This window comes from Xenopus laevis, chromosome 1L (genome assembly GCF_017654675.1).
Source record: "Xenopus laevis strain J_2021 chromosome 1L, Xenopus_laevis_v10.1, whole genome shotgun sequence".
Taxonomy (NCBI): domain Eukaryota; kingdom Metazoa; phylum Chordata; class Amphibia; order Anura; family Pipidae; genus Xenopus; species Xenopus laevis.
Window position 1 is genome coordinate 95863547 of NC_054371.1, and position 23111 is coordinate 95886657.

At 37.5% G+C, this 23111-nt stretch overlaps 1 protein-coding gene and 1 long non-coding RNA gene across 20 annotated transcripts in view; one reads left to right on the forward strand and one right to left on the reverse strand.

The window, feature by feature from the left end:
• LOC108711672 (protein transport protein Sec31A) overlaps nucleotides 1–23111 on the forward strand; it is a 232555-nt gene that overhangs the window by 178195 nt on the left and 31249 nt on the right. For 14 of the 18 annotated variants that reach the window (XM_041591387.1, XM_041591395.1, XM_041591430.1 and 11 more), the window contains 2 exons: nucleotides 3076–3408; nucleotides 6785–6840. In XM_041591387.1, the coding sequence (XP_041447321.1) occupies nucleotides 3076–3408; nucleotides 6785–6840 (389 nt within the window). The remainder of the gene's footprint in view (nucleotides 1–3075; nucleotides 3409–6784; nucleotides 6841–23111) is intronic. The other 4 variants (XM_041591391.1, XM_041591438.1, XM_018253623.2 and 1 more) reach the window with 2 other exon arrangements.
• LOC121403686 overlaps nucleotides 5712–23111 on the reverse strand; it is a 29400-nt gene continuing 12000 nt past the window's right edge. Inside the window, exons 2-4 of one of the 2 annotated variants that reach the window (XR_005967441.1) lie at nucleotides 22155–22218; nucleotides 7226–7326; nucleotides 5712–5905 (exon numbers count right to left, since the gene is read on the reverse strand). This is a non-coding gene — a long non-coding RNA (uncharacterized LOC121403686). Of the gene's footprint in view, nucleotides 5906–7225; nucleotides 8035–22154; nucleotides 22219–23111 lie in introns of those variants that run through there. The other variant, XR_005967440.1, reaches the window with a different exon arrangement.

Here is a 23111-nt window from a genome sequence, read left to right on the forward strand (position 1 = left end):
GCACAGTGGATCCCCTTTCATTGAGGTGCAAACCGTCACAACTGTTTAGTTTGTACCCCAAGGAAAAATCAGCCCAGTGCTCTAGGAACCCAAACCCTTCCTTCCTACACCAAGATTTGAGCTACGCATTTAGCTCCCTAAGCTCCCGCTGTCTTCCAAAACGTGCACGTGGCACAGGCAAAATTTCAGAAAAGATGACATTGGAAGACCTTTCACTTATCATAGAGCCTAGATCCCTGAAATCACTCTTTAAGGTCTTCCATCTACCATTCACTTTGTCATTAGTACCGATATGCACTAAGACAGTTGGGTCGTGCCCAGCCCCACCCAATAATTTGTCTACCCGATCAACCACATGCCAAACCCTTATACTGTTTTTTTTCCTGCTTGTTAAGACTAAAGTACATTTTTCACAAAATATTACTCAGGAAACAACCAGTGGAGCTACAGTGCCCATACAAGGTTTTGATATAAAAAAAATTGGGTTTGAGATGTAAAAGCAAATTTGTTCCACCTACATCCTACTCTGCTGTAGAAACATATATACAAAAGTTTAAAACAGATGTAAAGACATCATTAAGCTCTAGTGGTTACAATATGAGCCGTCTGGAAATAGACACCTTATCACAATTGTCCTCTATGTCACGCATAACAATAAAACCCTCAGATAAGGGAGGAGCGATTGTTGTGTTGGACACAGACAAATATCTATCTGAAATCAACAGACTGCTTTCTGATTCAACAGTATGTATTGAATTAAAGGGTGACCCCACAGGTTTCTTTAAGAAAGAACTAGATGGTTTACTGCGGAATGCGGCTCAGTTGGGAGTTATCACTGAGACATCTAGGGCATATATGACTGTGGATTATCCCATAATCCCTCTCATATATGTCTTACCCAAAATACATAAGGACCCTGTAAATCCAGCTGGGAGGCCGATTGTGGCCGGTATAGGATTCCTGACGAGCAATGTGGCAGAAACATTGGATAAAATACTGGGTCCTCTAATACAAATGACCAAATCATATGTGAGAGACACTAATGATTTTTTAGATAAGATATCACAGATACCGAAGATAGAGGGTGATATTTGGCTGGCTACCTTTGATGTAGCTAGTCTGTATACCCCAATCCTTCACATGGATGGTTTAAAAGCGGCCAGGATTATTCTAAAACGGTCAGGTCTGTATTGTGATGCAGAGATTTCTTCATGGAGATGTTGAGCTTCATATAACATAGAAACTACTTTCAATTTCAGGACAAATATTACTTGCAGATGCGGGGGACGGCCATGGGCTCCAGGGTTGCTCCGTCATATGCCAACTCATTCATGGGTTGGTTTGAGGAGGAGCATGTCCTTCGAAATGTACTCTTCACTAGGTATTGTTTTGCCTGGTGGAGGTACATCGATGACGTGTTCCTCCTATGGCAGGGTGACCTGGAGTCCTTGGCCGCCTTCCGTGATTCGATTAATGGAGCCCATAATGATATTAAATTCACGATTAAAGCGGATCTCCAAGCAGTTACTAGTCACATGAACACAGACAGGGTTTGATACCCGGATTTATACTAAGCCCACAGATCGTAACCAACTCCTTTCTTATGATAGCTTCCATCCCCTTCAGGCAAAAGGTCAATTCCTACCAGTCAATTCACATGAGTAAGTAAAATCACAAATAACCCAATAGCTTTGGAACAAGATCTGTAAACTATGAGCAATAAACTAAAAGATACGGGATATCCCAGTTAGGTGATTCAGAAAAGTAAACAGTTGGCAAGAGATGGTACCCTGAGAGGTCAATCGAGAGATTGTGGTACTGGGAGAAATAGATTGGCTTATGTGTCCCAATATAATTCAGCAAGTCCAAAATTTAAATCTATATTGGACAAACATTGGCACTTATTGAGAGAAGCATATCCTCTAATTCCAGAGTCCAAAATTTAAATCTATATTGGACAAACCTTGGCACTTATTGAGAGAAGCATATCCTCTAATTCCAGAGTTTCAACAAGGTCCCATGATGTCTTACCGTAGAGGAGCCACTATAGACAGGAAGGTAGTAAATGCAGATATACATATACCCCCAAAAAAGGTAATGTTTTGAGGTCCTAAGAGAGAAGGTATATATAAATGTAAAGGTTGTGCTCAGTGTCGCTATGTACTTATGGGCCCAGAGTTTGATCCTCATATAGATAAGAAATATAAAATCAGGGGTTACAACACATGTGATACGAACTTTGCAGTATATATATATATATATATATATATATATATATATATATATATATATATATATATATATATATATATATATATATATATATATATATATATATATATGCTAATTTGTCCATGTGGGTTGGTCTACGTTGGGGAAACCGCACAAAAAGTTAGGGATAGGTTTTCCCAACATAGATCAACCATAAATACAGGGAATAGATCACTTCCTGTATCCAGACATTGTTTAGAACAGGGACATACATCAGATGACCAGAGATTTAGGGTCATCCAGTACGTTCCACCACCCAAAAGAGGAGGGGATCATACTCTAGCATTGAAAAGGGCAGAGGTAAAATGGATTGATAGGTTGGGCACTCTTAGCCCACAGGGATTCAATCGGGATTTCGATCTGCATTTGTTTTTGTAGGTACTCTTATCAAGTAGTTTGATATACAAAGCCAAATCAAGCCCGGCATGAAGGGGATCTGTATGCAATGATGGAGTCATACATGCTACTGCACGATGCAAACGCTTAAGAAAGGGAAGGAATATTTCCCAAAATGTTGCTTGAGTGCTTTATACTGTAGCGCAATTGCTGGACTACAAACAGATAAGTGACATATTATGTTGCAAATGGGATTAAACTTTGTTACATTTTAAACAAGCTAATTAATGCTATGTTTTAACCACGGAGTACGATCTGGTTGGATGGATATATATATATGTGTGTTTGTATATATGTACAGTATACAGTATAAATATATATATATATATATATATATATATTTTTTTATTCATCTCAATATTCTAACTTTTACTGATTACTGTTTCCTCTCCCTTTCTTTCTATGCAGCCTTTTTACAATCACAACAGTATTCTTATGGCTCTGGGGGCCCTGCTGTCTATGAGCCCCAACCCCAATCTACTGTTTCTTCTGCTACACCCTACCAAAATTCTTCTTTTACCTCAACTTACCAAACTACAACTCAGCCACTGTACCATGGGCCTGCTCTGCTTACTTCTGCCCCTTCCTCCTCCTCTCTTCCTACTACTACTACTACTACTACATCCTTCCAGCATGGTGGACCACGAGCTCCTTCTAATTGTGCACCTTACACACTGCCTACTCCTGGATCTACAGGTACTCTGCCTGCCACAAGTGAGCTGCCTGCATCCCAGAGAACAGGTCTGAGCATGAAACAGGGGGAAAGGTGGTGGTTGGGGGGGGGGGGTCTTAGGGAGGTAGCATGAGATTTTCTCTGCATTGCTTTAAAACCTTTACAGAAAGTTAATCCATGCTGTCACACACATATTTTAAAATTATTATTTTAAATAAAGTCCCTTCAGGCGCTTGGCTAATTTTATATCTTGGTTCAAAAACCTTTAGACCAATAAAGTAGATTATGTAGATAAATCATAAACATGCTAATTTACACTGATCAGTAATTCACAAATGCTTACAGAGTTGCTAAAAACCCAATAATTAGTGCTAAAAACAAAATTAGAAATAAAACAAACAATAAGAAACAGTTCTCAATATTATTCTAAACTCTTATCAGAAGAAATGGTATAAAAACCACAAGAAGCTACTTTAATCAGACAAGATCCTGGAATAACTGGAGTTTCAATAGGTCAGCAACTGCATAAACAAATGCTATTTGCAGACGATATGTTAATGACAATAACTAAACCGCTAACATCATTACCCCACTTGTTTAATATTCTTGATAGCTTTGGCGTGATTTCAGGCCTTAAAATAAATCCGACAAAATCAGAAGCCTTACCTTTAGGAATATCTTTGATGCAAAAGAAATTGCTCCAACTTAACTTTGACTTCCAATGGAGGGATAAGAATTTGATTTATTTGGGGGTCAAAATAACTTCTAAATTGGAAGAGTTATACCAAGCTAACTACCCTGCACTTTGGTTAGAAATTGATAAGACACTGTCCGGATGGAAAAAATTATATGTCTCCTGGTTTGGCAAAATAAATGCTATAAAAATGATAATTCTTCCTAAAATACTATACTATTTTCGAGTATTACCTACAGAAGTTCCTAAAACTGTTATAGCCAAGGTACAGTCAAAGCTTAATAGATTTATTTGGTCAAATAAGAAATCGAGGTTATCACAGAAAACTATCTCATTGCCGAAAAATAAAGGAGGGCTGAGTGCTCCTAATCTTCTTTTCTATTATCAAGCAGCACAAATAGTGCCATTGATTCACTTTTATAGGCCATTTCCTCCATTGTGGGCTCAAATTGAGATGGAACGGTTAAAACCTATACATCCAACTGTGTTGCCTTGGATTCCTAAACGAGAGAGACCCGAAGTTTCAACTCCTGTATTGAAAATGTCCTTAGCTATATGGGACCAGGTTCAACAAAATACGCCTCTGAAGTCTCCACATCTCCCAGCCATGCCTATATTTGGAAACCCTAAGTTTCAGCCAGGTTTGCAGGGAAAAGACTTTCAATGGTGGTTAGAGCGAAATAAAATTTATATTAACCATTTTCTGGGTTTACAGGGTGTTATGCAATGGTCCTCTATAGTTGCCCAATATAATCCCCCTAGGATTGAAAGCTTTCGATACCTCCAAATTCGCCATTTTATTAATAAGGTAATTGCAGGCTATACTAAAGTTTTAACATTAACAGCATGGGAGCAAATGTGCCTTAAATTTCCTTGTAACAAAGGTATAATAACTATCCTATATAAAGAAATCCTAAATTCAATTAATACTGCGCCCCCTACTTATACAACACAATGGGAAAAGGAATTAAATAAAACAATTGACAATACTACTTGGCAGCAGATATGGGAAAATACAGCCAAAAGTTCTATTAATATCCTGGCTCAAGAGACACAATATAAAGTATTATCTAGCTGGTATATTGTCCCTGCCAAGTTGCATAAATATTACCCTAACTCAAGTTCATTATGCTTCAGGAACTGCGGGATGGAAGGTACCATGTTTCATGTTTGGTTGAAATGTAAAGAGGTATTTAGATTTTGGTCTAGGGTATTCACTCTGATTGATTCCATTACGGGTGTTAATCTCCGTAAGGATCCCATGCAGGCACTGCTAAATACATCGATACCCAATTTGGATAAGTCTACTCGAAAATTGATTCAATTTATCTTTATAGCTGCTAAACAGTCCATTGCAACATCCTGGAAAAAACGTTCCATTCCTATAGCGGTGTTCCGCCTCAAAATGAACTGGATAATGGTTAATGAAAAATTGTTAAGTATCACAACAGATAATTATAATGTTTATGCCAAAATATGGTCACCGTGGATTGCTTATACCACTTTGTGATTTGGCAATCGGTATGGGATAGTTATTGAGCCTGGGCATGGAATTATTTAGAACAAGTAATAGTATTTATTTATTTGAGTTGAAACCTATAAGGGAGATTCCTGGACCAACTAACATATTTTAATAGGAGACATTAAGATATGTAACAGAAAGACGATAAGAGTTTAGACGGTTTAAATTTTATTCTATTTTTGTTAATTTCAATATTATTGTTGACATGTAATTTGAATCCTTGCTATAGTTACATTGAGAGACTTATGTATAAAACAAGGACTCTAACAGTTCTGATTCTTTTGCTTTCTGTAATGTGCTTGAAAAGTGAAAATACTGCTCTCCTCTGCGCAGGAGAATTATATTCCATCTGCATAAAAAGAAAAATAAGATATGTTAGAGAATATGACATTGTTTTTCAATAAAAATGTTTTGAAAAGAGAAGATATTAATGTATAAATATCTTCTAATTCTGGTTAAAAAAAAAAAAAAAAAAAAAAACCACAAGAAGTTAAAATAATAATGTATTAATAATTTAAATATATAATAGACCAATATCTAAATTTTAAAAATGTCCAATCAGTAACATAAACTCGCAACATCAATTGGTTCAGAATATTCTGCTAGTCACACTGTAATGGGAAAAGTGATATGCAAAGCAAAAGACCAGTGGAATGTTCTGCCAGTCACAGTAACTTACTTTAAATAGATTTAAACACATTTTCAAATAAAAGAGCATATCACCAGTATATGGTGATTAGTACCATTACTAAAGATGAGTTTGTGTTATTGATTGGATATTTTTAACATTGTAATATTGGTCTGCTAAATTCTCATGCTAAATTTGTGTCATTTAAACCATTAATACATAAATTGATATTTTTACTGGTAGTGGTTAATACCATTTCTCTTGATAACAGATTAGAATAATTTTGAGTGCCCACAGCTACCATGTTCAATATGCAGCTTTTCTCCAGTGTCCTGTGTTCATTGCACATTTAAAGGTATAATGTGGGAAAACTTGTTTTTTTTTTTCAAATGCACCAGTTAAAAGTGCTGCTCCAGCAGAATTCTGTTCTGAAATCCGTTTTTTTGTTTCATAGATGCTGTTGGTAATCACTGCCAGGATTAACTTATTCAATGTTATTATGATTCTATTCAATGTACTGCGATCACAAATCATACAAACTAAGACTAAAAATTAGTCAGTCTTAAGAAACTTATTTATATATTATATATATTTTCCCAGGTCCTCAAAATGGATGGAATGATCCACCTGTAGTGAGCAGGACATCTAAAAAGAAGGTTGGTTACCTTGGCAAATAAAACATAATGTTTATGTTTATAATTGCAATTGTATTTAAACAACTCATGGTTAGATTTGGGAAAAGCAAACTGCATTCTGTTTATTAATAAAATATTTCTGCATAACATATGATTGATATAGAGGACTGCATTTTTAATAACAATTTTGTATATATAATATATATATATATATATATATATTTTCCAAGGGAGAATGAGTGCACACTGGGAACATTTAAATAGGTTATTTTAAAACCATAATTTTATTTAAGTTAATTAAAAACAGGCCACGTTTCGGTCCACATCTAGGACCTTTTTCAAGACCATGAATGTTTAAAATCAAACCTTTAAATAGACCAAAAAGAAGGAAGGGAAAGGCACTCACCCAATCACATACACCAGATCAGAATCAAGTGAAATTAGAGAGGAAGCCAATCACCAGCATGTATTATTACCCATGTGACTAGGATAAAGCCTTTTGAAAACCTGTGAAATAAATATACACCAAAAAGAAAAGAAAGTAAAATAAAAGATAGATAAAATCACAGAGTAAATTATAGAGAAAGCAGAGACCTGCACATACATATTTGTTACAATCTGCTGAGGCATGTTACTCAAATATGTACAATGTATCAAAATACTCAAAAAATATTTAAACAGAAAATAATAAAGAAAAAAAAAAAGCAAAAAAGCACACACAATGTAGCACAATCTGGCAAATAAATGTCTCACCTCTGCTGTAAAAAGCACGTTAAGGGACAATTTTCATTCAGGCCTAAAGGAGCTAAAGTATTTAGTTTTTTTATCCAAAATACCTCACGTTGGAGTAGAATATTAGAACGATCCCCTCCCCTTCTAAGTGGTGGAATATGATCAATCCCAATAAATTTAAAAGTTGGAAGTCTGTGGCCTTTTTCCAAAAAATGTTTGGCTACCGGTTTTGTAGTTTTCCCTAAAAGCCGTGCTTATTGCGGATCGATGGGCATCCATCCGGAGCCTAAGGGTTAGGTCAGTTTTTCCGACATAGGATAACCCACACGGGCATGTGATAAGATATATCACGTGTGGTACTACATGTAATATGATGTCTAATCTCCAACCGTTTGCCAGTATGTGGGTGCAAAAATGATTGACTGGGGGACATGTAGCGACATGAGGTGCAGGTGGGGCATATATATATATATATATATATATATATATATAATCTATATCTATCTATATCTATCTATCTATATATATCTATATATATAGATATATAGATATATAGATATATATAGATAGATATATATAGATAGATATATATAGATATATATATATATATATATATATATATATATATAATGATCAAAGGATGGACCAGCACTCCAGTTCAAATAAATAACGTGCTTTTATTTATCACCGTGCATCCAACGTTTCGGCCCGCATTGGGGCCTTTATCAAGGATAAAAGTGCTTGTAGTGATTTAACAATTTATATACCCACAATACCCCCCAGTATGGGTGTCATCATGACATCATCAGGATGTGCCATAAGCTTTTAGTGCAATTTAATTCACATGATAAAAATACATAAAAAAATATATAGGCTAAAAATACATATTAAAAAATACATATTTAAAAATACCTTATAATATTGTGCCATTAGGTGTCACCAGACTGTAATAATACAGGTTCCGTCACCAAATTGTGATAATACAAATACTGTGTACTTTAATCCAAAACATGAAAAATTGTTACATATTGCTTATGTCGATTCCAGAAATAGCAGATACACTGTAGCAGCACCTATAAATAGAAACAAACCTTATCTCAACCATTTGAAACATGTGTATCAACCTTATCAGTACTCAATGTCTAGATATACATTGTCTATTTCTCTGTAATAAAAATCATAAGGTGCTGTGTAGTAAAAGAGGAGAAAAATCAATTTAGACTAAAAAACAACCCAGAGCTTGCTGCCCATTAAGACCCTTTGGTGCCACACAATCCAGCTCGTGGATCCAGAAAGCTTCCCTTTTTAATAGTGTATTATCATGATCTCCCCCTCTCGTTTTTCTGGGGATCTGTTCAATCGGCATACACCTGAACGATGCTGGACTATGCCTAGCCTCTGCCCAATGTTTTGCCACAGGCTGCTGTGTAATGTCCTGCTTCCTGTTTTTATTTTTCTCTAATTTGTCCGGATCCAATGCTGCCCTTATGCTTGATCTGTGCATTGCCATTCTTTCCTTAAATTGTCTGGTGGTTTTTCCGCAGTAAATTAGCCCGCAGGGACACTTAATGATATACACCACCATGGTGGTATCACAAGTTATCCTCTGCCTAATGGTATACTTCTTACCCGTATGCGGGTGAGTAAAGAAAGAACCTAAAATCAGTGCACTGCATAATATACAGCCTTTACATTTATATACCCCTGGTCTCTGGAGTAAAAAGTGCTGTGCCTGTGGTTTCTGGTATTTATTTGTCGGATCCGAGGGACTTAATATCTCCTTCAGATTACTCCCTCGTTTATAGCTGAATTTTGGTTTAGGGGGCATTTTTTTAGTCAAGGTCTCATCTGTAGTTAGAATAGGCCAATGTTTTATTACACTTTGCTTCACTACTGTGCTGTGTGGCCCATAACGGCTCACATAGTACAGATCGTTGTCACTACCTTTGTCCTTATATTTGCATTTTGATTCCTGTTTCTGCAATACATCTTCACGATTAAGTGAAAGGGCCCACTTCTTTGTATCTATCAGCAATTTCTCTGGGTAACCCCTATCCAAAAATGTTTTACACATATTGGTGAGATCCTCCTCCCTTTTGGTCACATCACTATCAATGCGTACCACCCTAAGCATCTGTGACTTAGGTAGCGAATTGAGCAGATGCCTTGGGTGGTTGCTGTGGTAGTGTACCAATGTGTTTCTGTCCGTTGGTTTCAAATAAATACAAGTCTTCAACTCTCCAGCATCTTTATATATTTTTACATCCAAAAAATCCATTTGATGCATGTCATATTTGACTGTAAATTTCACTGGACTGTCCAGACAATTCAGACGTTCCACAAATGTGTGCAGATGATCTACTGGTCCCAACCACAAAAAAAAGACATCATCTATGTATCGTCTAAAAAACGCGCCATGTTTTCTAAACAGTGAATCGCCCAATATATGATCCGTTTCAAATTTGTACATATAGGCATTTGCATAATCTGGGGCCACTTTTGACCCCATTGCAGTACCCGTGCGTTGCACATAGTAGCTGTTTTCGAATTTAAAATAATTTTTATCCAAGATGAACCTGAGTAAGTCCAACATGAACTCAATAGGTGGACCTGAATACAGAGGGTTATTGGTGACCAATTCCCGCACTGCCTCCACACCTGCATCATGTGGGATGCAAGTGTAGAGGCTCTGCACGTCCATCGTCACCAATATCATATCCTCAATTGGAAAATGAATGCTTCGTATCACCTTTAGAAAATCATTCGTGTCTTTCAAATAGCTACATATGTTTTGTATACACGGTTGCAATAAACAATCCACAAATGCTGCAATGCCTTCATTTAATGAACCATTCGAGGAAATTATGGGACGACCTGGCGGCTTTTGTAAACTCTTGTGGATTTTAGGCAACGTATATATCATAGGCCTAATCGGGTGTTTTGGCAAAAAATAGTCAAACATATGTCCCGTGATCCACCCACTTTTTACAGCAAATTCCAAAATCAACTTTAGCTCTTTAAAAAACTGCTCTGCGGGGTCAAAGGGTAATCTCTCATATTTGCTCACATCAGACAATTGTGACAAAAGTTCATCTTTATAGTCCACATAATTCATGACAACAATTCCACCTCCCTTATCAGCAGCCTTTATGATAATGTCCTTATTTTGTTTTAAGGACTTAATAGCTTCTTTTTCCACTGCAGTCAAGTTGCCTTTCAATTTACGCTGTGTATTATAGTAGGAGGACATGTCCACATTTAACATACGATTGAAAGTCCTAATGGATGCATTGGCACTTACTGGGTTATGGACAGTCAGCCGCAAGTGGAGCATCAGAAAGTGAGGGCGAAGGAAGAGCCTTGGGATCGCCATCAGCACGAGCGCATTTTTTAGGGGAGCGCCAACAGGAAGGCCGAGACCCTGGAAGGCCACCCGCCGTGGTGGCAATCGGGTGCCAGCAAACACAAGGTCAGGAAGACCACAGGAGGGGCCCAAAAAGAAAGCCTGATATTTAATTTATCAGCACATCAACTAACGGCATCGGAGGAATCGTTACTATCGAAGGGATTCGGATACGTTCCGATGGTGAGTGGCAACTCCTTTTTGCATACTGTGGATAGTTTTAAATTCACAAGACAAGTGAGACTTAAGGAGAGATATGCCCAGGACATAACTCAAGCCCATAGCAATCCCAATAGCGATAGTAATGTCATGGAAGTAAATACTATGGCAGCTCCCTCTGACACAGATTTGGCTAACAGGCACACGAGTACCCCTGAGGGGGTAGTTTCTGCCTTGAGTAAATTTAGACCTAAAAGCACATATGACCCAGTAAGTGCCAATGCATCCATTAGGACTTTCAATCGTATGTTAAATGTGGACATGTCCTCCTACTATAATACACAGCGTAAATTGAGAGGCAACTTGACTGCAGTGGAAAAAGAAGCTATTAAGTCCTTAAAACAAAATAAGGACATTATCATAAAGGCTGCTGATAAGGGAGGGGGAATTGTTGTCATGAATTATGTGGACTATAAAGATGAACTTTTGTCACAATTGTCTGATGTGAGCAAATATGAGAGATTACCCTTTGACCCCGCAGAGCAGTTTTTTAAAGAGCTAAAGTTGATTTTGGAATTTGCTGTAAAAAGTGGGTGGATCACGGGACATATGTTTGACTATTTTTTGCCAAAACACCCGATTAGGCCTATGATATATACGTTGCCTAAAATCCACAAGAGTTTACAAAAGCCGCCAGGTCGTCCCATTATTTCCTCGAATGGTTCATTAAATGAAGGCATTGCAGCATTTGTGGATTGTTTATTGCAACCGTGTATACAAAACATATGTAGCTATTTGAAAGACACGAATGATTTTCTAAAGGTGATACGAAGCATTCATTTTCCAATTGAGGATATGATATTGGTGACGATGGACGTGCAGAGCCTCTACACTTGCATCCCACATGATGCAGGTGTGGAGGCAGTGCGGGAATTGGTCACCAATAACCCTCTGTATTCAGGTCCACCTATTGAGTTCATGTTGGACTTACTCAGGTTCATCTTGGATAAAAATTATTTTAAATTCGAAAACAGCTACTATGTGCAACGCACGGGTACTGCAATGGGGTCAAAAGTGGCCCCAGATTATGCAAATGCCTATATGTACAAATTTGAAACGGATCATATATTGGGCGATTCACTGTTTAGAAAACATGGCGCGTTTTTTAGACGATACATAGATGATGTCTTTTTTTTGTGGTTGGGACCAGTAGATCATCTGCACACATTTGTGGAACGTCTGAATTGTCTGGACAGTCCAGTGAAATTTACAGTCAAATATGACATGCATCAAATGGATTTTTTGGATGTAAAAATATATAAAGATGCTGGAGAGTTGAAGACTTGTGTTTATTTGAAACCAACGGACAGAAACACATTGGTACACTACCACAGCAACCACCCAAGGCATCTGCTCAATTCGCTACCTAAGTCACAGATGCTTAGGGTGGTACGCATTGATAGTGATGTGACCAAAAGGGAGGAGGATCTCACCAATATGTGTAAAACATTTTTGGATAGGGGTTACCCAGAGAAATTGCTGATAGATACAAAGAAGTGGGCCCTTTCACTTAATCGTGAAGATGTATTGCAGAAACAGGAATCAAAATGCAAATATAAGGACAAAGGTAGTGACAACGATCTGTACTATGTGAGCCATTATGGGCCACACAGCACAGTAGTGAAGCAAAGTGTAATAAAACATTGGCCTATTCTAACTACAGATGAGACCTTGACTAAAAAAATGCCCCCTAAACCAAAATTCAGCTATAAACGAGGGAGTAATCTGAAGGAGATATTAAGTCCCTCGGATCCGACAAATAAATACCAGAAACCACAGGCACAGCACTTTTTACTCCAGAGACCAGGGGTATATAAATGTAAAGGCTGTATATTATGCAGTGCACTGATTTTAGGTTCTTTCTTTACTCACCCGCATACGGGTAAGAAGTATACCATTAGGCAGAGGATAACTTGTGATACCACCATGGTGGTGTATATCATTAAGTGTCCCTGCGGTCTAATTTACTGCGGAAAAACCACCAGACAATTTAAGGAAAGAATGGCAATGCACAGATCAAGCATAAGGGCAGCATTGGATCCGGACAAATTAGAGAAAAATAAAAACAGGAAGCAGGACATTACACAGCAGCCTGTGGCAAAACATTGGGCAGAGGCTAGGCATAGTCCAGCATCGTTCAGGTGTATGCCGATTGAACAGATCCCCAGAAAAACGAGAGGGGGAGATCATGATAATACACTATTAAAAAGGGAAGCTTTCTGGATCCACGAGCTGGATTGTGTGGCACCAAAGGGTCTTAATGGGCAGCAAGCTCTGGGTTGTTTTTTAGTCTAAATTGATTTTTCTCCTCTTTTACTACACAGCACCTTATGATTTTTATTACAGAGAAATAGACAATGTATATCTAGACATTGAGTACTGATAAGGTTGATACACATGTTTCAAATGGTTGAGATAAGGTTTGTTTCTATTTATAGGTGCTGCTACAGTGTATCTGCTATTTCTGGAATCGACATAAGCAATATGTAACAATTTTTCATGTTTTGGATTAAAGTACACAGTATTTGTATTATCACAATTTGGTGACGGAACCTGTATTATTACAGTCTGGTGACACCTAATGGCACAATATTATAAGGTATTTTTAAATATGTATTTTTAATATGTATTTTTAGCCTATATATTTTTTTATGTATTTTTATCATGTGAATTTAATTGCACTAAAAGCTTATGGCACATCCTGATGATGTCATGATGACACCCATACTGGGGGGTATTGTGGGTATATAAATTGTTAAATCACTACAAGCACTTTTATCCTTGATAAAGGCCCCAATGCGGGCCGAAACGTTGGATGCACGGTGATAAATAAAAGCACGTTATTTATTTGAACTGGAGTGCTGGTCCATCCTTTGATCATTATATATATATATATATATCTATATATATCTATATATATCTATCTATATATATCTATATATCTATATATCTATATATATAGATATATATAGATAGATAGATAGATAGATATAGATAGATATAGATATAGATATAGATATATATATATATATATATATATATATATAGATAGATAGATAGATAGATAGATAGATAGATAGATAGATAGATAGATAGATAGATAGATAGATATATAGCTGGCAATGACAGCCTGAAGTATTGAACTCATGGACATCACCTGGGTTCCCTCCTTTTTAATGCTCTGTTAGGCCTTTATTGCAGCGGCTTTCAGTGAAATGCATGCTCAATTGGGTTCAGATCAGGTAACTGACTTGGCCATTCAAGAATATTCCACTTCTTTGCTTTAATAAACTCCTGGGTTGCTTTGGCTGTATGTTTTGGGTCATTGTCCATCTGTATTATGAAACACCTCCCAATCAATTTGACTGCATTTAGCTGGATTTGAGCAGACAGTGTCTCTGAACACCTCAGAATTCATTCAGCTGCTTCTGTCCTGTGTCACATCATGGATAAACACTAGTGTCCCAGTGCCACTGGCAGCCATGCATGCCCAAGCCATCACACTGCCTCCGCTGTTTTACAGATGATGTGGTATGCTTTGGATCATGAGCTGTTCATCTGTTCAAAGAATGTTTTTCCAGAACTGTGCTGGCTTTTTAAGATGTTTTTTTTTTTTTTTTTTTAGCAAAGACCAATCTATCCTTTCTATTCTTGATGCTTATGAGTAGCTTGCACCTTGCAGTGCACCCTCTGTATTTACTTTCATGCAGTCTTCTCTTTATGGTAAATTTGAATATCAATACACCTACCTCCTGGAGAGTGTTGTTCACTTGTTTGGCTGTTGTGAAGGAGTTTCTCATTAGAAGATAAAGAAGCAGGGCTGACCGCCACTCAAGACCAGAGATATTCATGGGAGCCCATGACTAAGCACCCTGAAGGGTGTGAAACGCATAGGGTGGATGGAGATGAAGCTATATTTTTAATTTTTCTACCAATAAATTTATCTTTTAACTGAATATCTCTGGTCTTGTACATCCGTTTGAGTGCCGGTCAGCCCTGCTTCTTTATCTTCTGCTGTACCGCTCCCCGAAGCTGGGGGTCTGGGGCTGGTGCACCCGGACCACTTTCACTGTTTGGTGAGTAACCTTACAACTAATTCTGGAGCACCTTGTCGTCTTCTAACCATTTGAGGAGTTTCTCCTTACCCTGGAAATGATCATCCAATCATCCACCACTGTTGTCTTCTGTGGACATCTAGGTCTTTTTGCATTGCTAAGTTCACCAGTGCATTCTGTCTTTTGCCGGATGTACCAAACTGTAGATTTTGCCACTCCTAATATTGTAGCAATTCCTCAGATGGTTTTTCATGTTTTTGCAGCTTAAGGATGGCTTGTTTCAACTGCATGGAGAGCTCCTTTGACCGCATGTTGTCTGTTCACAGCAAAATCAACTACAGGGCTTTTATCTGGTTCATTGATAATGACATAACAAATGAATTGCCCACACCTGCTCATGAAATAGCCTTTGAGTCAATTGCCCAATTACCTTTGAACCCCTGGTCCAATTACTTTTAAACCCCTGAAACAAAATGATTGTTTTTAAAAAAAAAAAAGTCTTTAATTCCTCACATCTTTTTGTTCAACCCATTGAATTAAAGCTGAAAGTCTACATCTGAGTTTTTTCATTTAAAATTCATTGTGGTAATGTACAGAACCAAAGTTAGAAAAATAAAGTTGAATGTCCAGATATTTGAGTCTAACTGTGTGTGTATGTTTATATATATATATATATATATATATATATATATATATATATATATATATATATATATATAATTTTTTATTAAAAATGCAGTCCTCTATATCAGTCCTTCAATGGGAAGGATAGGTCTCTGTTTATTCTAAACATAACTCAGAGAATGATACTCTAGTAATATAAGCAACATTGTTTATTGTTATTATTTATAACTGAGTAACATTACATTGTATCTTGTTTTTATTTCTAGCATAGATTCAATGTCTTATAGGGGTTATTCACCTTCAAACAACTACTTTTTTCAGATAGATCACCAGAAATAACGACTTTTTCCAACTACTTTCTATTTTATACGTGACACCATTTTTATAATATTGAATAGTAAAATGTAATTTTACACCTTCTAAAGCAGCTCTGGGGGGGGGACGAACCTGTAAACCAGGGGTGTCCAAACTTTTTTCACCAAGGGCCATATGCGGTAAAATATACAAACAGCCGGGCCGCCACTCTCTGTGGACACACCCATTTTGTGGCCACACCCCCTGATTACCATGTTCATTTTACAAATTTTAAATAAGTAACACACACATACAAACACACAGACAGATACACACACACATACAGTGACACACACACACAGTGACACACATACAGACAGATACACACACACACACAGTGACACACACACACAGTGAAACACATACATATAGTGACACATACAGACAAACACACACATACAGTGACACACACACATACATACAGTGAGACACACACACACAGTGAAACACATACATACAGTGACACACACACAGTGAAACACATACAGACAGATACACACACATACAATGACACACACACACACAGTGGCACACATACAGACAGACACACACGGTAACTCACACACTCGATCTGTAACTGACTCCCTTGCCCGGCTGCAGCCTCACTAAATCCGCCCCTCCCCCAAGCCAAGCACCTGAAACACCAGAGACAGGAACATTCAACTTTAAACTTAGATTTTGGAAAAACAGTAAAAAATAAAAAATGTAAAGTAATTGAAAAAAGTCTTTATTTTTGGGGAACAGTCTGAAAACAACTGAACTGAAAAAGTATTTGGAAGGTGAACAACCCCTTTAACTAGGTTTTTATAAAAATTCTGAATATTTATAAGTAGTATGCTATGAATGCATTGTTTGTATTTTACCTTTAACCTGTAGGGGAGTCGCTTAATAATGATGATATTGACTAATCAGAGACACGTCAGCTGTCTTCCTGCCAATCTATGTATTTAAGGCAGGTTTAACTCTAACTTGGTACTTATTTTTAAGACCTGAGAGTGCAAATCTTATTAGCTGGATTTAGGGGCAGATTTACATAGGGTCAAATATTAAGGGTTAATTAACCCTCGATATTCGACTGCCAAATGTAAATCCTTCCACTTCGAATATCAAATAGTTTGATCGAACGAATAATCGTTCCATCGAACGGTTAAATCCTTTGAATCGTTCGATTCGAAGGATTTTAACCCATCAATCGAACGATTCGACCTTCCCCATAGGCTAACATGGCACCTCGGTAGGTTTTAGGTGGCGAAGTAGGGGGTCGAAGTTTTTTTTAAAGAGACAGTGCTTCGGCTATCAAATGGTCGAATAGTCGAACGATTTTTAGTTTGAATCGTTCGATTCGAAGGTCGAAGTAGCCAATTCAATGGTCCGAAGTAGCCAAAAAAAATTCAAAATTCGAAGTTTTTTTTATTCTATTCCTTCACTCGAACTAAGCAAATGGGCCCCTTAGTGTGTATGTATGTGTGTGTGTGTGTATGTATGTATGTATATATATATATATATATATATATATATATATATATATATATATATATATACATTTCAAGTTTATATTTAGCACACAGGGTCCCCTCTTAGCTTTGTATATACTGTATATACTGTTTCAACATTTAACTGTTTGTAAGCTTCATTACAATAATCGACATAATCCATCACAACAATGCCTCCCCCCCTTGTCAGCTGGTCTGATTATAATGGTATCATCATTATTTAAAGACCGTATAGATTGTCTCTCTTCTGTTGTTAAACTGGGGTGTACTTTCAATGCCAAATCCGGTAGTGTACTTATTTTGTGGTTTACAGTTTGTAGAAAAACTTTAATATTGGTATTATTGGAGACTGGATCATAAGTACTTTTATTTTTCCATTTAGACATAGCTCATAGTTATCGTTCCCTTCTTTATCCATTAATTTCTGCCCAATTTAAAGCTCTCTACTTCCCAATTAAATTTATTAAACAGTACAGTGGTAACAAAAGAAGTACCTTTGCTTAGAAGAGACGTTTCTGCCGGTGTGAGCGTATGGTGAGACAGGTTGTAAATGGGATTCATCTTGGGTACTTGGGAGGGCGTCCACGACCGCCTCTTACCCCTCCTGGTGCATTTCTTTTGCTCCTGTTGCTGCTCCTGGTGTTCATTGATGTAGTAGCATTTGTTGGTCCTCGATCGGTAGGCAAAGGGTCCTTGTGTTTGTGTTTCCCTCCTTGTGTTTCCCTCAGTGTCTCCCCTTGTTGAACGCTGACTTCTCTGGAGCATCCCGTCCATTGTTACTGTAAGGAACTTACCTGGTGGTCTAGTGGGGGGACGGCAGGGACGCTTGCCGCCCCCTCGGCGGGGACGCCCGCCGCAACGAACAGCTTCTGTTAGGCCGCAGGCGCCGGCGTCTTAAGGCGCGCGCGGCGCGCTCTTGGGTAATTTAAAGGTGCAGGCGCGCTGACGTAGTGATGTCAGCGCGCAATGGCGCGTAATTCAAACACTATTTAAATCCCATTAGGGCTGTGGGACCTTGCCCGTGATAGGATATTGTTTCCTGGTGCTTCTGAGCCTTGTGCTATATTCTGAACCTGTTTGATTCCTGTTTTTGACCCCTGCCTGGCTATTTCGACTATTCTGACTTCTGGATTCTGACCCTTGCCTGATTACCGACTACCTCCTCTGATTAACCCTCTGATTGTATTCCTGGTTTGACCCTTGCCTGCCTGATAACGTTTATTCTCTGCCTGCCTCGACCCGGCCTGTTCTGACTACTCTTTTGCCTAAACGCCTTGTACTACGATCTTCTGTCCAAAAGACTTTGCCTTACTGTCGTGCCCCTCTGCCTATCCAGAACCCTCATCTTGCACCTCTCGTTTAAGTCCAGGTGGCATCCAAGTAAGCTGAGGGCTCCTCCCGAGGCCCAAAGGCAGTCACACTACTGGTGAAGCACGAGCCGAAACCAGGGTGCCTGGTGTTTGTTCTGGTGTTGGGTGCCGACCGTGACAGTTACGAACCCAAAGGGGGCACCCTAAGAAAATTAAAAAAAGGGTGCTATAGGTGTGCGGGTTGTACTACATGTAGATCTATGATGCCTGGTGACACATTTAAACACCCCCATTCGGGTAAAATAATTAATATCAGACATCGCATAACGTGTACATCTACCCATATAATTTATATTATAACATGCCCATGTGGTTTAACATATGTGGGCAAACCCAAAACACACTACGCACGAGAATGGGGAACCATAGATCGTCTATTAAAAAAACCTTTGAGAACAGGAGAATCTGATCAAACCCTTCCACAGCATTTTTTAAAAGAAGGACATAGACTCCCCACCTTAAGATTCATGGGCATAGATTTAGTTCCAGAACCTAATAGGGGTGGAGATTGGGACCGTTTATTATTACAAAAAAAAGTTTATTGGATCAGAACACTCGACACTCTAGCTCCCTGTGGTTTAAATGAATATTGTTCCTTTACACTTTTTCTAGAAGTATAGGTAAAGAAAGATCTATTTTGATATTGTAAAGGTTTATTATGCCGTCTCTAAGAATATTTTCGACATATACATTGTTTTTATGACCTAGTTTTAAACATTTATATATTTATATTTTTATATATCTATACACCATAAGGGTATTATTGTGTAGGTTACTAGGGGGCCCATTTAATTAGCTCGAGTGAAGGAATAGAATGAAAAAAACTTAGGATTTCTAAAGATTTTTTTGGCTACTTCGACCATCGAATTGGCTACTTCGACCTTCAACTACGACTTCAAATCGAACGATTCAAACTAAAAATCGTTCGACTATTCGACCATTCGATAGTCGAAGTACTGTCTCTTTAAAAAAAACTTTGACCCCCTACTTCGCCACCTAAAACCTACCAAAGTGCAATGTTAGCCTATGGGGAAGTGCAAAATGTCGATGTCTTAAATATATTGATAATGGGTTGAGTGCAGAGGACTCTTGTATTTGACTATATGTATTTTGTGGTCACAGCCTCATTATATATATATATATATATATATATATATATATATATATATATATATATATATATATATATATATATATATATATATATATATATATATATATATATATATAGTCAACTACAAGAGGTCCTCTGCACTCAACCCATTATCAATATATTTAAAACAGAGACATTTTGTGCATACTGCTACTAAAAAATGCCTTACCCTTTAAACAACACAGGGATTGTTTGTCCATATATTGCAATATATTTAAGCTGGCCAACTACGTCAAAGTCATCCCATATCTGGCCAGTCCTACGCTTAATTTTCATCTGATTCATTAAGAATTCAATTGCTTAATTATACATTTTACAAAGGGACTAAGTTTTACTTGCAACTTACTAGCTGCTTTCAAAGTAAAACTCCTAAACTTGGCTGCCCTTTTATTAGACACCAGTGGGATTACCTGACTATAGCTGGGAGGGGTGGGAGCTACAACATGGAGCTGGTCACTGCTCCTGTATAACTATAACAAACAAGGGAAAGTTGTGCTCACCGCTATTTTTTAAAACCATTAGGCAGGGGTGCAATGAGGGTGTGACCACAAAATACATATAGTCAACTACAAGAGGTCCTCTGCACTCAACCCATTATCAATATATTTAAGACAGCGACATTTTGTGCATACTGCTACTAAAAAATGCCTTACCCTTTAAACAACACAGGGATTGTTTGTCCATATATTGCAATATATTTAAGCTGGCCAACTACGTCAAAAAGTCATCCCATATCTGGCCAGTCCTACGCTTAATTTTCATCTGATTCATTAAGAATTCAATTGCTTAATTATACATTTTACAAAGGGACTAAGTTTTACCTGCAACTTACTAGCTGCTTTCAAAGTAAAACTCCCAAACTTGGCTGCCCTTTTATTAGACACCAGTGGGATCACCTGACTATAGCTGGGAGGGGTGGGAGCTACAACATGGAGCTGGTCACTGCTCCTGTATAACTATAACAAACAAGGGAAAGTTGTGCTCACCACTATTTTTTAAAACCATTAGGCGGGGGTGCAATGAGGGTGTGACCACAAAATTAGTGATGGGCGAATTTGCGCCGTTTCGCTTCGCCGGAAAATTCGCGAAATTCGCAAAAAAATTTTTCCCGCGAATTTTCGCGGGCATTTCGCAAATTTATTCGCTGACGGCAAATCGCGCAAATTCGCCGCGATACATATAGTCAACTACAAGAGGTCCTCTGCACTCCCAACCCATTATCAATATATTTAAGACAGAGACATTTTGTGCATACTGCTACTACTATATATATGTATGTTTATGTGTATGTATGTGTGTATATATATATATAAAAAATAAAAAAATAAAACCGCACTCCAAGGACTTGAGATAGTGAAATAAGTGAAAAAACTTTTATTTTTTTGTTTCGGCATATATATGTATGCATCTATATATATATATATATATATATATATATATATATATATATATATATATATATATATATATATATATATATATACATATATATATATGATCATCTAGATCCGCACTCCTCTTTAGTGAATCATATCATTTTATTTGCATGTATCTAGTGTCCAATGTTATCCTCAGTATCCAGTATCTCAGGGGTGCACGGCCAATTCTCAATAATATAATCGAAATTTGGAATAAAGCATTCCTGGGCCAGCACTTCCCTTAGTAAAACAAGTGTCTTTTTATTTAATTTCACATATCACAGTGCTCCAACGTTTCGGTCCCTCTTGGGACCTTTCTCAAGGATAGTATACAATGTGCAATAAAACTTTATATAGTGATCACAATACAAAATGGCGCCAAAGTGACCTCATAGGGTTTAACAATTTGTAACCAATAGTGTTCCATCTAATTTACATACAATCAATTATTGCATGTGTTAAAAATTGCAGTAAAAAAATTCTTTAAAATTTTACTTAAATATGTGCAATATACCTTGTTATCAGTAGGTGTCCCAATCTGCTCAATAAAAAATCTTAAAAGCAGTGCATGTTTCATCCTATGAAATAAAAACATAACAAAATACTATGTTACAACAATTTGTCCACATACTGCTTGCCACATATGTTTCCATTGTATAGAAACCCATTATCTATTTCGCAAAATACGTATCTATTTAATAAGCCATTTCAAACGGATGTTTTATCTAAAGAATAAATACTCTCAGTTCTATGGTGTTTTAAGTTAGGAAGCAGTTGTACGCTGTTTGCCCATTTAACCCCTTTGGTGCTATACAATCTAATGTATGGATCCAGAAGGCCTCTCTACGTAATAGCTAATTTTCAATATCACCCCCTCACGGCCTAGGTTTAATTACATCAATAGACATGCACCTAAATGCCGATGCATCATGCTTGTATTCAGCCCAGTGCTTTGCCACTGGCTGCTGTGCGATATCCTGCTTCTTTTTGCCCTCCTTAGTTACAACCTTTCTGTCTGGATCTAGGGCAGCTCGAATGCTTGCCCTATGCATGGCTATCCTCTCCTTTAGCTGCCTTACCGTCTTCCCACAATATCTTAACCCACACGGGCACTTTATGATATATATAACCATTGCTGTTTCACATGTCATCCTATATTTCTTTCCTGTGTGGGGATGTGTAAAATGTGTTCCCAATATAAGGCTGCTACACATCACGCAGCCCTTACATTTTGAACACACCAGGTTTTGGACTTAAGAAGTTTTCTTTTTCCTTCTTGACATACTTATCTATTGGGTCTGATGGGCTCAATTGTTCCTTGAGGTTCCTCGCCCTGGAATAGCCAAATTTTGGACGTCTTGGGACTTTTTTCATTAATTGCTCATCTGTTGTTATAATGTCCCAGTTTTTAAGGACACTCCGTCTCACATTCTCACTGTTTGGATTATATCTGCTTATATAATACATCTCC